At 43.1% G+C, this 16,405-nt stretch overlaps 1 protein-coding gene and 1 long non-coding RNA gene across 4 annotated transcripts in view; one reads left to right on the top strand and one right to left on the bottom strand.

Moving 5' to 3' along the window:
* The window catches only part of LOC146708529 (ras and Rab interactor 2-like), a 52,824-nt gene extending 45,718 nt beyond the window's left edge, over positions 1-7,106 (top strand). Inside the window, exons 9-13 of one of the 2 annotated variants that reach the window (XM_085460478.1) lie at positions 1,919-2,001; positions 2,099-2,324; positions 2,957-3,088; positions 5,674-5,837; positions 6,097-7,106. In XM_085460478.1, coding sequence (XP_085316604.1) covers positions 1,919-2,001; positions 2,099-2,324; positions 2,957-3,088; positions 5,674-5,837; positions 6,097-6,423 — 932 coding nt within the window. In that variant the 3' untranslated portion in view covers positions 6,424-7,106. Of the gene's footprint in view, positions 1-1,918; positions 2,002-2,098; positions 2,325-2,956; positions 3,089-5,673; positions 5,876-6,096 lie in introns of both variants that reach the window. The other variant, XM_085460479.1, reaches the window with a different exon arrangement.
* Positions 1,413-16,257, bottom strand: LOC146708528 (uncharacterized). 2 transcript variants are annotated; one of them, XR_014920968.1, is made up of 3 exons: positions 16,016-16,257; positions 2,911-3,095; positions 1,413-2,447 (listed from the first exon to the last, which is right to left on the bottom strand). It is a non-coding gene; the product is annotated as an uncharacterized LOC146708528 (long non-coding RNA). The 2 variants fall into 2 exon arrangements; XR_014920967.1 differs by lacking the exon at positions 16,016-16,257 and adding an exon at positions 8,298-8,469.
* Between the last annotated feature and the right edge of the window lie 148 nt (positions 16,258-16,405).

The raw sequence follows: 16,405 nt of genomic DNA, 5'->3' as shown, positions 1-16,405 counted from the left end.
ATTGTGTGAAATGCAGCATGCTGGGCATAGTTGAGGAAATGGTTTGAAGCCCGGGTACGTGGGTCAGAGGTACAGACGGAGCCGTTGTATTTACACTCACGTACAATCTGCTTCCAGGTTGGTATATGACCGGAATGCTTAAAGCTCACACTCGAGGTCAGTCACTCTTTAACCTTATCAGAGCCATAAACATGCAATCTATCTGACACAACCTGATTTCAAGTGTTTGAATGTCAAACTCTAAAGTTTAGTTTATTTACTCATTTTGTGGCTTCAGCTTTGAAAGGCATGCGTTGATCCTTCTTCCAATTATTTACCTTTTTCTGCTTTTTAGTGTTAAGATAGCAAATGTTTCCCATTAGCCCACATGTTCATATAATCTGTTCTTACACATAAAAAGAGCCAAAAAACACTATACTGTAGCAAATAAAGAGATTATTCAACCAGCTTGAGCTTTTTTGTTATGTCCACTAATCAAAGTAAATCATGCTGCTGTGATTAGTGGAGATAATCACGCTTAAATCTGATTTGTTCTCCTGCTGCCGTTTAGGAGGCAACTTTGTGAGAGGAGCCTTGGCATTAGGGAGACATATCGGCGATAGCTTGACGTCCTCGTAAATGATTTCATCACAGGATGGATGGTAAAGGGCATCATGTGCCTGAGGGCCTTCTGTGCTGCCAGACATTGTGCATCCTTATACTCAAATTACTTCCTGTTCATTGTCTTAAACGGCCTTCTGGCAGCATGATGGCGCGGTGGTTTGCGCTGTTGCCAAACGATCCCTGTGTTTTCCCCGTGTCTCCGTGGCTTCTCCTCTCACAGTCCCAAAGACATGCATGAAGTGGGGGGAGGTCAGTCTACTTGGTCTCTGATTTCGATTTGTTTTGCTGATGAGAGCAAACAGACTGGAATTCAAAAGTGTCTCCTAACCATAAAGTGGTTATGTGAGCCCCACAGAGATGCAGCTGGTAATATCTGAGGTAGGAGTATGTACTGTTTATAAGACTGGGGAAACCTGCAGTCAGCTGAGACTGAAGAAGTCAGTTGGATGAGTGACGAAACGTTTCTCCCACAAACTGCTACGTCCAGATGAACAGAATCAACTTTTGGTGAAGTAGGAGGGTGTTGTTGTTATTTTCTAATAAAGAAAACAACTGAAGAATAGAAACATCTGAAGCGTTGAGCTGACTGAGGTGAATTTCTTGGTATGGTCTCCGTTTTGACATGCAAATAACATGTAGTAGAAATGATTTTAAAAATGCAGATATTTTATTTTCCATGTGATTTCTTGAAATGCATTTATAGTGCACTGGGTCAAATTGCCATATTTCCAAAAAATACATTAAAAAAGAAATAATAAAAAGAAAAAGAAAGAAATACATTCAGGTACGATCAATTTTGGCAAATAAAGAAAACAAAAAGTCGGTTTGCCGACTGAATGCTCATGTTGAGCTTATTGTCAGTGATCTCTCACATGTCATCTGGGTTTAATTACTGATTAAAAGCATTAAGTCTTTAAAGATGACGCACTCTGATATTAGGGTGGATAATTTAAGCCTGATAACTTAATCTTAGCCTGACTTTAAGCCATATGTGAGGACGGAGTCCAGGACTGTGCAGCGTTAAATGTGAGAAAAGTCTGTGCAAGTTTCAGGGTTGATGAACATGACTTCAGCGTGCTGACTGCCATAAGCATGTGACGATGGTTTCGGGTTAACCAGTAAATCACCTCATTCGTTCCCAGGAACTGCAGTGTACATAAGAGTTACAGCAAATGTACAGTTTCAGTTTTATTTAACTTGTCATTGCACAACACACAGTGACACACTTTATTATTTGATTACTCAAAGAAATGATCGTTACATTACGTCTGGTGCTTAACCGGTTGTCTGTGTGTGGGTGTGTCCTCTTCCACAGACCAGGTGCTGGAGAAGGCCATGCACAAATGTGTCTTAAAACCTCTGAACAGCGTCATCGAGACGGCTTTGCATGACTTCCAGGTGAAGATCTTAGAAAAGTGTCTTCATAAATGAGGAGATAAGCAATGCTAAAGATGAAGCCCTGATATCAGTGATGCATTGTCTCTGTTCGCTGCAGGTGAGCAGTGGAGCTTTGCAGCAGCTGAGGGAGAACTTGGCGCTGGCTAAGACCAAAAAGCCCCAGGAGCTCGGGGTGGATGGTGCCGTGCCCCCTGACGCCGTGGCTATTGAGAAAATCCGGCAGAAGTTCCTGAACATGAGGAAGATGTATTCCCCCGAGAAGAAGGTGTCACTGCTGCTGCGAGTGTGTAAGCTCATTTACACCATCATGCAGGATAACTCAGGTATGGAAAAGTCCGTTTGTTCCCAGTTTGTCAGTTTCCTCTGATTGTTTACAGCTGTGATTTTTTTTCCTTTTCCTTCCTCTGCCTGACCTGTGCGACTACCATCAAGGTTATTGTAGTTAACTGAAATGAAACCAAAAACTAAAATTAGATATAAAAAACATTGTTTTATTCTAAAATAAAAATGAAAAACCAGACTCTTGGAAAAAATTCAAACTAACAGAAATGATTTTGTAGTTTTAGAATTTATTCATTTGTGATAGTAGTTATCACAACTTGGCTGATGAGGCTTTGATGGGCGTGTTTGTTGAGAGTCTGGATGTCTAGACTGTGAGTCAACTGCTTCCAAAAGGAGTTTTCAAAAAGTAACACCTGTTCTGATTTTCCTAAATCACACCTCTTGACATACGCCCTCCATACAATTCCAATTAAAAATGACTAAACCTAACGTCAAAATTAATAAAAACGAAACTAAAATGAAACATTTTAACATTTTCAAATGAAAGCAGAACTGAGAACGATCTAACGAACTCCGGAAACGAACTGAAAACGATATAAAAGTGAAAAATAATTTGAAAATACAAACCTGCCACACCTACATCCCCCTCTGCTCTCCATCTGTTTCCTTCCAGGGAGGATGTACGGTGCCGATGACTTCCTGCCCATGCTCACTTATGTGGTGGCTCAGTGCAACATGCCACAGCTGGACACGGAGATCCAGTACATGATGGAGCTGCTGGATCCATCCCTGCTTCAAGGAGAGGGTAGGTCCTGTCGGTTACACAGGACATACACATTACAGCAGCACTTGTGCATCGGTTACAGACACAGTTACCATCTGAGAAATGTTCGCTCAATATTCGCAGAATTCTTTTCATGGTTTAGAAAAATAACTTCACGATATCTAATCATGATTCAGTTTAGCTGCATGTGAAAATAGTTAGAACAACAGTATGCCTTATACTTTAAAAGATCAATGTCTACAATACATTTAGGTACCAAACTAGTTTGCTAGGAAAAGATCATTGGGTCATAACAGAGCCTTTCCTACTGACGTGTAACATTGTTAAAGCAGGACTTTAAATAAAGCAGAGAGAGACTCTGAGGTCTGCTCACTGAAAACATCACCTCGTCTTAAAGTTTAGATGCTTCATTCTCCAGGTTGGGCGCACCAGTGTGCTGTGAGGCTAAAGAGGTCCACCCTGTTTTGTAACCTGGTCAGAGGAAGGTCTTGCCATTTTGACTGTGTGAGAACAGGAAGCTTCCAGTTTAATGGATGTACATACCCAAGATTATAGGTGGAAGTCACGTAGTGGAAGTTCAGACTGTGAGAGGAGTGGTTTCCTGCCACAGTCCGGTTGACAGTATTAGGATGTTGTATCAGGACTGATTGTGGAAAGGAATATTTTGCATAATCTGCCGCTGCTGCATGTAGCGATGAACCTGCCGAGTTTTATCTCCAAACTCTTTCCTTTAATAACTGTGCAGCTTTTACAGCATCTTATTACTCATTGTTATGGTTTTACAGCTTTGATGTTTTGATTCAGTATCGCTGCTCTTATCAGTTTTATTACCAGCAGCAACAAACTTGGAGCTGTTTTCTTTTGAAAAAACATCCTACAGAAATACTGCTCATGAATAATTTAGTAGGTAATAAGTCAGAGAAACGGCAACGAGGAAGGGTCAGACTCCATATTAGCTGTCAGATCACTCAGGTTTTTTGTGGTGGGTGAAACGTTTTATGAGCAATGTTAATGACAGTAGATGACGAGCTCTCAGCTGTAGGATGTTACTCATTGTTTGTCTAAATAATGAATAATTGCCTGTATATGTGAGTGTGTGGCTGTCAGGGCCATGTGTACTTTTAGCTTGGTGACATCTATGTCATGTCAGAGTAAACGAAACCACAGAGAATAAACCAGGCGTGTATCACTACACCATCACATGTTTTTCATTCACGCCGGGAGCGTTCAGGAGTGGAGTTCAGTCTGCTCAGGGTCTCCAAGCCTTTGCCGGGTCACCTGTTCTGTGCAGCTTCATGTGCCTCCTGTTTAATTTAAACAAAAATCCGCCTGGTGGCACTTTTAGTGACGCTTTCTTGATGAATGTTTAGGAGGCTTCTGAAAGATGCTGCAGTGCGTCTGGTAGAATAAACATAAAAACACTCCCACATTCAGCTGGTAACAGCTGTACTGTACAACCATGACGCTAAGCTGAGAAACTAAAGAATTTAAAGATTCACTGAAATATTTTCCTCTCCATCACTGGCTCGGAGCGATGTTTTAAAAGCTGGTAAATTATAGAGCAATACACCTTCTGCTAACAATGAGTCATTGACCCTTCGGACCCGTGACCGGCTGAAAGAGAAACAAATGAGTTATGTTTTATAACTAAAACCATGTCACAGTGTGTTGTGTAACACTAGTGTTAGTTACTGTTCGCGGGAGTGAAAGAGTCGTGAATATCTACACGTTGCTGCTGGTTGGAAATGATGTGGGACACGTGGGCAGAGGTTTAATCATCACCAAAATCATCACTACTTGATGAGTTAGTTACAGATGTTTTGTTTTTAATGACTTTAATTTATTTTAATTGGTTCTTTTAGCTGTACAGCACTCTGCTCACCTGTTGTCTTTAAAATGCGCTTATGGAGAAATTGACTTGGCCTGCTGTGCTGCCCCCTAGTGGCCAGAAATCTACAGAAGTAGTTCCTTTTAAAGTTTGATTTTAAAAAAAACAAATGTGAGGTTTTCCTTATTTTAGCATTAATGTCTTTATTATGAAGCTTGGTATTTAGTGGAAACTAAAGACACAAAGTTCACTCGCAGGATGATGATAAATAGTAAAATAAATAAAGACTGAACTGCAAAGTGTCCCAACAGTTTCTGTCTAAAGTCATTTAACATATTTGTTTCTTCTTTTGAAAGCTTTGTCTTGCCTTCAGTAGAAGGTGTACGGTATCACTGAGGTCTTTTACAGTGATTCTCAGCTCCAGTTTTTATTGAAGGTTCTTTGAGAAAACTTGATAAATGCTTGCATAGGAAGGAAAAGTCCTCACAGCAAGGAAATTCCAGTCAGTGTTTTGATTTTTAATGGGCTGGAACCACTTCAAAAGGAAAAAATAAGAAGGTTTAATGTACCAAGAGTGAAATATTTTCCCATCAGCGCCAAGCTGTCTGGCATGTAAACTGAAAATGTTTAATAATCGGCTGTGTAGGTAAATATCTTTGACCCTTAAGCACCAAATCTGATTCATTTCTGCCAGAAAGGCGCAACTGTCTTCATTTTTCTTAATTATTTTTTAACTTCGGTTGGTTTCATTTCTTTTTGTATTTAATTTTTACCCCAGGCGGTTACTACCTGACCAGCGCCTACGGAGCCATGTCCCTCATCAAAAACTTCCAGGAGGAGCAGGCGGCCCGAGTGCTGAGCTCCGAGGCCAGGAACACGCTGCAACAGTGGCACCGCCGGCGGACCGCCCAGCGTTCAGTACCGTGTGTGGACGACTTTCAGGTATCACCTGACCTGAGCCGACCTTGACCATCCAGGCAGTGAGTCAAACTTGTACCAGTAAGAGTAAATCCAGCTTTGGACAGAGGCATGGAAGGTGCTGTGTCTCAACTGTACTAACATCACAGCATGTTGCTCCTGATAACATTACTGCATGTAAAATCTTTGCCACTGCATGTGGGTTTCCTGCCTGCTCACCTCCTCAGAAATGCCCCTTTCGTTCATTTTACAGTTTTCTAAAATTGAACTCTTTTCTCTCTAGAACTATCTCCGAGTCGCGCTGCAAGAGCCGGGGGTGGGCTGCACGGCCAAAACGCTGGTCGTCCACCCGTACACCACCACAGAAGAGGTCTGCTCGCTGTGCGCCCAGAAGTTCAGGCTCTCCGACCCTGAGAACTACGCTCTGTTTCTGGTCAACGAGGAAACCAGCCAGCAGCTCACCCCAGACACTCACCCTCAGCGAATCAAAGCCGAGCTCCACAGCCGGCCGCGCGCTCAGGTCTTCCACTTCGTCTACAGGAGGGTGCACAACCTGAACCTCTGCGTCCCCGGCGTCGTGCAAAATGGAAACTGTCCTCAGGTTGAATAGCAGAGGGAGACAAGCTCCGCCTCTGGTGCTTGTTGATGTTTTGTGGAGAGGGTTGAAGTTGCACGTTGGCAAGTTGATGCAGATATGAAATAAGGGTGTCTTTGATTAGCAAATGATTTTTTTTAATTAGGTTGAACTCTGGAAAAAGACAAAGAAGGGGAAATTCAGCAGCCTGTATCTGCTTTGGTTATAAAGGAGTTTAGCATGTGTTACGTGGGTGGAAATGAAATGTTTGGCCATGACGGACACGTATACCATCCTCAAATAAATGACTAACTTTTGCCTTAACTACTGCTCCCTCGGTGCCTTTAAAAGGAATTGATTATACTGTTTGCCACTGACAGCATTCAACCCAGATTAAAACTCCACTCTAAACATTAATTTAAAAAGAGAAATGAGCTTTTGTAAAGTGTATGATTGTTCTGTTTTTATTGTTCTGCAGTTGCTGGACAACTGCAGTTGGTATTTGTGTGTAGAAATATTTTTATATCCAAATATTTTTTATCCCTTAAGTGACAAAGATTTGTATTCTGAATTACTGTTTCTGTACTGGACTCAATACTGGACTTTATTTATGCCAGATATTTCTCCAAAGTCGACTTAAATCAGCACTGTTTCTATTGTATGTTATTAAAAAAAAAAAAAGCTGAATATGTAAATTTATAAAATACACTTTAAACGAGGCCACTTGATGACTCCTGTATTTATGTATGTTTTTCTGAAAAGTCACAATTCAGTAGCACGGCAACAGGAAGAGAACAATGGATGATTTTGCTGCATTTATGAGACAAAATCACACACCTGCAAAATGCACCATTAGTCACCTCCTGAGGGTTTAAACATGAGTATCAGCCTGCAGTGGTGAGCAGCTTTATTTTCTACACTCAACGTGTCTGAGATGAGTTACACAAAGCCTCACATATTGGACAGCTGAAGTAAAACATGGTGCATTATGCCAAACCATTTCAAAAACCATTAATTTGGTAAATTTCTCAAACTCAGAAAACACGAGTCTGTGTGTATACGTGTATGTATATATATATATATATATATATTTATTAGGGGTGCAACAACACACAAAATTCACGGTTCGGTTCGATACTTTGGTGTCACGGTTCGATATTTTTTCGATACTGCACCAATCAGTGCTGTCGCTCTCTATACACAGTTCGCACGATTGCAAAGTGAAAGCAAAAAAACAAGCGCAAATTCAAACGCGATTTCAATATGTCACATATTGGCAGTGGCTCACCGATGCCAATGACATAATTACCCAGCTACATTTCCGAAAGAATGCAAAAGCATTGACATAGATTTTTCCTTCCTACAATAGCCCGACGGGCAGGGTAGCCCGCAGGGTAGCCCGTCTGAAAAAAATCGCTAGCCCCAGGACGTCGGGCTAGCGATTTTCCGAGCCCTGTATCTGATTGAGGAATCACTCATCTTTGGAAAAGAGAGTTTATTACAGAGAAATGCCTCTTTCCAAAATAAAAGCTATACTATCCGCTTCTTCTGGGCTATATTCTCAGCAGCATAAGGAGAATCATGTGCTAACAGCTGTCTAAATGACTCGGCTAAAGTTAGTAGCATGCTTGTTGTTTTTGTCTTTGCACTAGGATGATGTCGGTGTAAATGTGCAGTCATATTCGTTGTGTTCCCACTAGTGCTTTCAGGTTAATCTCGTTGAAATGACCTTAACGCCACAACATGGCAAATCTCCGTTAACGAGCTACCGCCGATCGCCCTGTGCATGGGGCTAGACGGCCAACACGTTAACGAGCTAACTGCGCTAACACACTAGTTCCCACCCATGTAATTGAGCATTGCATGGCACATCCAACATACTGTTTTACTTTAGTCCATGACTCCCTTACCTTCAGGGTCATACATCACATGAAAACCAAAATAATTCCAAACGCCAGATCTGAATGAGAGTGGGGGAGGTCCATGTTGCAAGGAGAGCTTAACTTCTGTCTTGCTAGCTTGCCCTGCGCTCTTCCTTCTGACTATGCTGTCTGTGTTGAGCGCTCAGTGGATCTGCGCTCGACAGTGCAGCCTAGGCGGAGTAGTCGAACGCAGATTCACTGAGCGCTCAACACAGACAGCATCGTCAGAAGGAAAGTTGATAAAATAAATTACAAATGTTGTATTGTTCGATACATATGCGTACCGAACCGAAAGCATTGTATCGAACGGTTCAATATCGATACGAATATCGTTGCACCCCTAATATATATATATAAACACCCAGCACGCCCCTGCGGGCGGTTTATCCTTCAAGCTCGGGTCCTCTACCAGAGGCCTGGGAGCTTGAGGGTCCTGCGCAGTATCTTAGCTGTTCCCAGGACTGCGCTCTTCTGGACAGAGATCTCCGATGTTGTTCCCGGGATCTGCTGGAGCCACTCGCCTAGCTTGGGAGTCACCGCACCTAGTGCTCCGATTACCACGGGGACCACCTTTACCTTCACCCTCCACATCCTCTCGAGCTCTTCTCTGAGCCCTTGGTATTTCTCCAGCTTCTCGTGTTCCTTCTTCCTGATATTGCTGTCATTCGGAACCGCTACATCGATCACTACGGCCGTCTTCTTCTGTTTGTCTACCACCACTATGTCCGGTTGGTTAGCCACCACCATTTTGTCCGTCTGTATCTGGAAGTCCCACAGGATCTTAGCTCGGTCATTCTCCACCACCCTTGGGGGCGTCTCCCATTTTGACCTCGGGACTTCCAGGTTATACTCGGCACAGATGTTCCTGTACACTATGCCGGCCACTTGGTTATGGCGTTCCATGTATGCCTTGCCTGCTAGCATCTTGCACCCTGCTGTTATGTGCTGGATTGTCTCTGGGGCATCTTTACACAGCCTGCACCTGGGGTCTTGCCTGGTGTGATAGACCCCAGCCTCTATGGATCTTGTACTCAGAGCTTGTACTTGTGCTGCCATGATTAGTGCCTCTGTGCTGTCTTTCAGTCCAGCTTTGTCCAGCCACTGGTAGGATTTCTGGATATCAGCCACCTCCTCTATCTGCCGGTGGTACATACCGTGCAGGGGCCTGTCCTTCCATGATGGTTCCTCGTCTCCCTCCTCTTTCTTGGGTTTCTGCTGCCTGAGGTATTCACTGAGCACTCGGTCAGTTGGGGCCATCTTCCCAATGTATTCGTGGATGTTCGTTGTCTCATCCTGGACTGTGGTGCTGACACTCACCAGTCCCCGGCCCCCTTCCTTCCGCTTAGCGTACAGCCTCAGGGTGCTGGACTTGGGGTGAAACCCTCCATGCATGGTAAGGAGCTTTCTTGTCTTTATGTCAGTGGCTTCTATCTCCTCCTTTGGCCAGCCTATTACCCCAGCAGGGTACCTGATCACGGGCAGGGCGTACGTGTTGATGGCCCGGATCTTGTTCTTACCATTCAGCTGACTCCTCAGGACTTGCCTGACCCTCTGCAGGTACTTGGTGGTTGCAGCCTTTCTAGCGGCCTCTTCATGGTTCCCATTTGCCTGCGGGATCCCCAGGTACTTGTAACTGTCCTCTATGTCTGCAATGTTGCCTTCTGGTAGTTCAATCCCCTCAGTTCTGACTACCTTCCCTCTCTTTGATACCATCCGACTACACTTCTCCAGTCCGAACGACATTCCAATGTCATTGCTGTATAGCCTGGTAGTGTGGATCAGTGAATCGATGTCTCGTTCACTCTTGGCATACAGCTTGATGTCATCCATGTACAGGAGGTGGCTGACAACTGCTCCTTTCCGTAGTCGGTATCCGTAGCCAGTCTTGTTAATGATCTCACTGAGGGGGTTCAGGCCTATGCAGAGCAGCAGTGGGGACAGAGCATCTCCTTGGTAGATCCCGCACTTGATGGTGACTTGTGCTATGGGCTTGGAGTTGGCCTCTAGTGTTGTACGCCACATCCCCATTGAGTTCCTGATGAAGGCTCTTAGGGTCCCATTGATCTTGTACAATTCTAGGCATTCCAGTATCCAGCTGTGGGGCATTGAGTCATAGGCCTTCTTGTAATCAATCCAGGCAGTGCACAGGTTGGTCAGTCTGGTCTTGCAGTCTCGGCTGATTGTTCTGTCTACCAGTATATATACGTACATATATATACGTATATATACATATATATACGTATATATACATATATACATATATATATATACATATACATATATATATATATATATATGTATATATGATGACATAATGACATAATTACCCAGCTACATTTCCGAAAGAATGCAAAAGCATTGACATATATTTTTCCTTCCTACAATAGCCCGACGGGCAGGGCAGAGATAGATTTTGGTACCCCGACTGGAAAAATCGCTAGCTCCGGGACGTCGGGCTAGCGATATTGCAAGCCCTGTATCTGATTGAGGAATCACTCATCTTTGGAAAAGAGAGTTTATTACAGAGAAATGTCTCTTTCCAAAATAAAAGCTATACTATCCGCTTCTTCTGAGCTATATTCTCAGCAGCATATTAAACAGCTGTCTAAATGACTCGGCTAAAGTTAGTAGCATGCTTGCTTGTTTTTTTTCTGCTTCCACTTGTCTTTGCACTAGGATGATGTCGGCGTAAATGTGCAGTCATATTCGTTGTGTTCCCACTAGTGCTTTCAGGTTAATCTCGTTGAAATGACCTTAACGCCACAACACGGCAAATCTCCGTTAACGAGCTACCGCCGATCGCCCTGTGCATGGGGCTAGACGGCCAACACGTTAACGAGCTAACTGCGCTAACACACTAGTTCCCACCCATGTAATTGAGCATTGCATGGCACATCCAACATACTGTTTTACTTTAGTCCATGACTCCCTTACCTTCAGGGTCATACATCACATGAAAACCAAAATAATTCCAAACGCCAGATCTGAATGAGAGTGGGGGAGGTCCATGTTGCAAGGAGAGCTTAACTTCTGTCTTGCTAGCTTGCCCTGCGCTCTTCCTTCTGACTATGCTGTCTGTGTGGAGCGCTCAGTGGATCTGCGCTCAACAGTGCAGCCTAGGCGGAGTAGTCGAACGCAGATTCACTGAGCGCTCCACACAGACAGCATCGTCAGAAGGAAAGTTGATAAAATAAATTACAAATGTTGTATTGTTCGATACATATGCGTACCGAACCGAAAGCACTGTATCGAACGGTTCAATATCGATACGAATATCGTTGCACCCCTAATATATTTTTTTTTCTTTTTTTTTACACAACTTATACAGCGATACATTGGTGGACTCTGACCACACAGTGAAACTTATGCAAAACAACCACCTTTTGAATGAGTCTACATCATTCGCAAATTCAGCCAAATCTGTTAATTTATGCAGCAGCACAGCAGCCAATCAAAGGACTGCACGGCAAGTAATGCACCAAGTTTAACTTCCACACCAAGTTTACTCTCAAATAAAATAGAATAAACAGGTTCCTAAAACAAAAACAAGGTGAAGGTTTGCAGCACTCAGCCATGCCTCTGTGTGCTGGGACAGTCAGCGTGGTTACACCCCTAAATTTAAGCATCATCATGGCATCAGTTAAAAATAAACTTCCAACTTTCCCCATGTGGGACAATGAAAGGATTATTCTATTCTAAATCCACCCCACTACAGTTGTTATGACGCAAGAAAATAAAGAGTTCAAAAGTATTTCTTTTATTTGGAAAAATATCAGGATTCTGTCACCTTTCAAGCCTGTTTCAAGTGGACTGTTATGAATCTTCCTTTCATTCGATTTTCTGTTGGGTTGTTTTGTTAGCAGCGTCAGGCTCCACGCTGACCCTCTGACCTCTGTGTTTGCCATTTGAACCACGCCTGAACAACAAAGTTAATGTACTCACAATAGTGTATGCCAAAGTGTGGTACATAATGTACTGTAACAAAGTGAAAAGCTTCCTGGAACTGATAGTGAGACATTAGGCTTCAAGCTAATGGAGTTGTTCTCCGGTCTTTGTCCCCGGTTCATTGTGACTCCTGCCTGTCTCTTTGGAACATGGGTTCAACTAAAGATCTTCAAAGCCACAAGTGTGGCCTTTGCAATAAATATAGGAAAGCAAAGGTGGATTTAGAGGGTGAGGCAAAAAAACAAAAAAACAAAGACAGATTGTGGGTTTTGTCTATTTGATCAGGAGAAGGGATCAAATAAAGGTTAGGTGAGTTGACTGCTATGTGTAGTTCAAAGCTATTTAGCAAAGATTAAAGACGGTATGTGTTTAGACCAATACTGACTCCAAACAAGCAGTTTAGGTACAAGTGAAGGTGTCAGGTTTATGTTGAGGCCAGAAGATTAAAGTGTATGGTTTTGTGCCATACCAGAAAACAAAGTCTTACAAGGCTGTAATTAATATAATGAAGTCCCTGTATGTAGCATGCTTATTGCTCTTAAAGGACACTGTAAGAAGCCCGCCTCATGCACTACCTACCTTTCAGAGAGAGCACACACACACATCAGGAAATCCCAACTTAACTCTATGTTTGTGTCAGCAGAGACTGCCCCTCAGTGGCACTTACAGGGCAATACAGGCGCCTCCAGGTAGCCTTCAAAATTTGGTTTAGATTATCCCTAAATAAAACCTTCCCCCCTACGATTTTTATACCCAAAGAAGATGGAATTCAGTTTTCATTATATAGCCTTAAGTCACAACAACAGATGCTCCAAGACACTTTATATTGTAAAGATCCTACAATAATACAAAGAAAACAGAGAAAGCCCCGACAATTAGATGACGCCCTGTGAGCAAGCACTTTGGTAGGGAGCCCAACAAGGGACATTGGAGGAAAGAAAATTGAAAAAAAAAGTACGTCTTGTTTTCCCCCAATCTCCATTACCTTGCTCTGTACTTTGGCAACAGTGGGAAGGAAAAACTCCCTTTTAACAGGAGGAAACCTCCAACAGAACCAGACTGAGGGAGGGGCGGACACAGGGCATCTGCCACAACCAGTTGAGCTGAGGTAAGTAAGTCAGGACAGGTGTTAAGGTTTAAACCAGAACTAGAACCAACAAAGGTGACTAAAATCGCAGCCCTTACTTTCTTCCAGAGAGATGAAGGCCTAGAGAGGAGGAGTCAACCTGTGTTTATATACTGCAGGTGTGTGGATAGGTGATGGACAGGGCTGGACTGGGACAAAAAATCGGCCCGGGCATTTTGACTAGAGACCGGCCCACCAAAAATGTGACGTCATTCAGGGGTAAAACCGCAAAGGATTCTGGGAACTTGTGGCAAGAGGTACTAGCACATGCAGGCTTTCAATTGAACTCAGTTACACAGCGATAAAAAGAAACACAAAAAATGGCAAGAAGCTGTAACTGCAATAGCCGGTGTTGTGCCAAAAAGTGATTGCTCATATTTAAATTGCTATAAGAAACTTGTTGGGCTATAATATGTGAAACATAGGTCAAATGCATCCCTCATGGATGACATAAAGTCATCTCTCCATCTCTCTCTCCTGCTCTTTTATTTCTCTCTCTTGCTCCATCTCTCTCTGCTGCTCTTCTGTCTCCTCTGTCACAGACTTCTCCACTTTTGATGATAGATCAGCCTGGTGCAACATGTAAGGATTGGCACAATTTGTTAAGATTTTGAGGAGTTTGAGAAACTAACCTTAAGCATAAAATAAAATTTACTATCAGTAACTTCATAGCACCCGCCCAGCAGTATATAAACTCCGTCATGCTAGCTAGGCAGTACCAGTGACTGTAAAAAGTCAGCACAACGAAAACAAACTACAACTAAACCTGGTTTATATCTGACACAGATAGACAGCAGGGCCCTGTTTCAGGAAGCCGGTTTAGTGGAAAAACTGAGTAAGTATACCGTGAGTTAACGAAAACTCTGGGTTTTCGGTTTCACAAAGCGAGTTTAGATTAATTCTGAGCGAGTTACTATGACAACACACTCCGTGAAGCTAACCTGCCCCCTAGCAGGTTTACTTCAACTAACCCTAACTTTCTCCGCCTCTTTGTCGGAAACCTGACTGTAGGAAGTGTCAGACATGGCGTGCCCCTTCCTTGAAGAGCCAGTAGATGTTGAAGCCCAAATTCTCCGCAGAGCTCTCCGCCGGGAGAGAGTGATTAGAGCGCATTTGGACATTTTATCATTTCCTGATGATTTCCTGTGTGAACGTTACCGTTTTTCAGCACAATCTATAATTTATTTGAATAACATCCTCAGGCCTAATATTGCTCATGTGACACATCGCGGACATTCTCTCAGTTCTGTACATATTATTTGTATTGCACTTCGGTTTTTTGCAAACGGGAGCTTTCTGTATAATATTGGTGACGCTGAGCACGTTTCCAAGTCTGTCGGGCAGTCAGGAATGTTACAGTTGCACTGAAACGTCTCCTGTACTCGTTTGTGGTGTTCCCCGGTCATAGACCCACAAGATTCATCAAAGAGGGATGCCACAAAATTGCAGGTATCAGGATGAACGAAACTTAATTCATGATGTGGTGATATTTGAACTACTACTTAAATTTTACATTTATTCTCATGGTTCCCAGGCGTGATTGGCTGTATAGATGGCACTCACATTCCAATCATTGCTCCTTCAGTAAATGAAGGAGACTATGTGAACAGGAAGTCTTTCCACAGCATTAATGTGCAGGTACATAGTTCCCTGTAGCATTTCAAACTAACAAATTATTTCATTATAGTAATGGATGCTAATTTGTGTTCTCTGCACTGTGAAGATCATATGTGATGCTGCCAACATTATCACAAATGTGGAAGCCAACTGCTCAGCCTCTGTGAGTGGTGGTGGTGGAGGACCCCCACCTGTTTTTCAGGCCTCCGCTTTTTTTCTGTTGGCTATAACGGGTCACATTTGAGCATACAGAGTAAGCAAATATGTACTTGTAATGTGCTCAGATAATTTCAATAAGTGCTTACAGAGGGGAAATTAATGTAGCCTCTAACTGCAATTGATTTATATAGGACAAACAGACCAAGCACTATGGCTCATAATACAATTCCACCTTACCTGTTTGGACTATATTTTTATATTTCATTTTTACTTGCTGCCAGGAACGTTTGGGGCCTGTTGGGTTGCACCTGCGCTCACATCACATGACAAAATAAAATGTATGAAATAAAAAATAAAATAAAATAAAATAAAATAAAATAACGTGTTACATGGGTGGAAATCCCTAGATCAATGTTTAAATTAACACTCATGCATTGACTCTGTCGGCCATGTTTTGCCATGCATGCTCCCTTTCTTTTGCAGCTGAGGCTGTGTTACTTTTTTTCCGCAAAATTTGCATGTTATAGCCCACCCCCGTGACATCACGCTCCAAAGCCCTATACTGCCATCAGAATTTCGGCCTCAAGCGCTGTAAAATTGACCGCGCCTTCTTTCCCTCCGTCTCCATGGTGACTCGCTTAATCTGTGCTCCACTAATCAGGGCTTTATGTATCCTCGTGCGCGCGCTTAACTTGGGGTTAAAGCAACTCCGCGTTGATTGAACTAATTGTTATCAGCCTTTCTGAAACCGAATATTCCGAGTTGGACAGTTCGGGGTTACTCAACCCTGAGTATCGTTTTTCACTCTGAGTTTTCTAAACCGGCTTCCTGAAATAGGGCCCTGGTCATAACTTCTTACCTGAAGTTCAGTTCCTCTGCCACTATGACCGGTGGACGCCTCGGGTCTCTCCTCCTCTTGCCTCCCCTTTCCCTTATCCACCTGCTGGCCTCTTGGTGATGTTGCTAAATCTGTGGAAGCTATGCCATAGCTACCGCCAAACAATTCAGTTATTTTTACACATTTGGCAGCGTCTGCCTGAAGGGCTTGTTTCTTTTTGGCCCTAATTTTTTCTGCACCTCCTTTCCTTTTTTTGTTCTCCATTTTCTTTAGTTCGTCTATAAGATTGCTAAACAAGGGCGAGGGTGCATCCGACCTCCTCGGCTGTAATTGGTCCAGCCCAGAGTCGATCATGACTAATTGGCCAATCCAACACCTTTCATTATTTATACCCTTCCAAAAAAATAATCG

This window comes from Copadichromis virginalis, linkage group LG6 (genome assembly GCF_057382275.1).
Source record: "Copadichromis virginalis isolate Kocher_CV1m ecotype Utaka linkage group LG6, C_Virginalis_male_GT1.1, whole genome shotgun sequence".
Classification (NCBI taxonomy): domain Eukaryota; kingdom Metazoa; phylum Chordata; class Actinopteri; order Cichliformes; family Cichlidae; genus Copadichromis; species Copadichromis virginalis.
The sequence above is the reverse complement of the archived record's forward strand: the minus strand, read 5'-3'. Positions and strand labels throughout refer to the sequence as shown.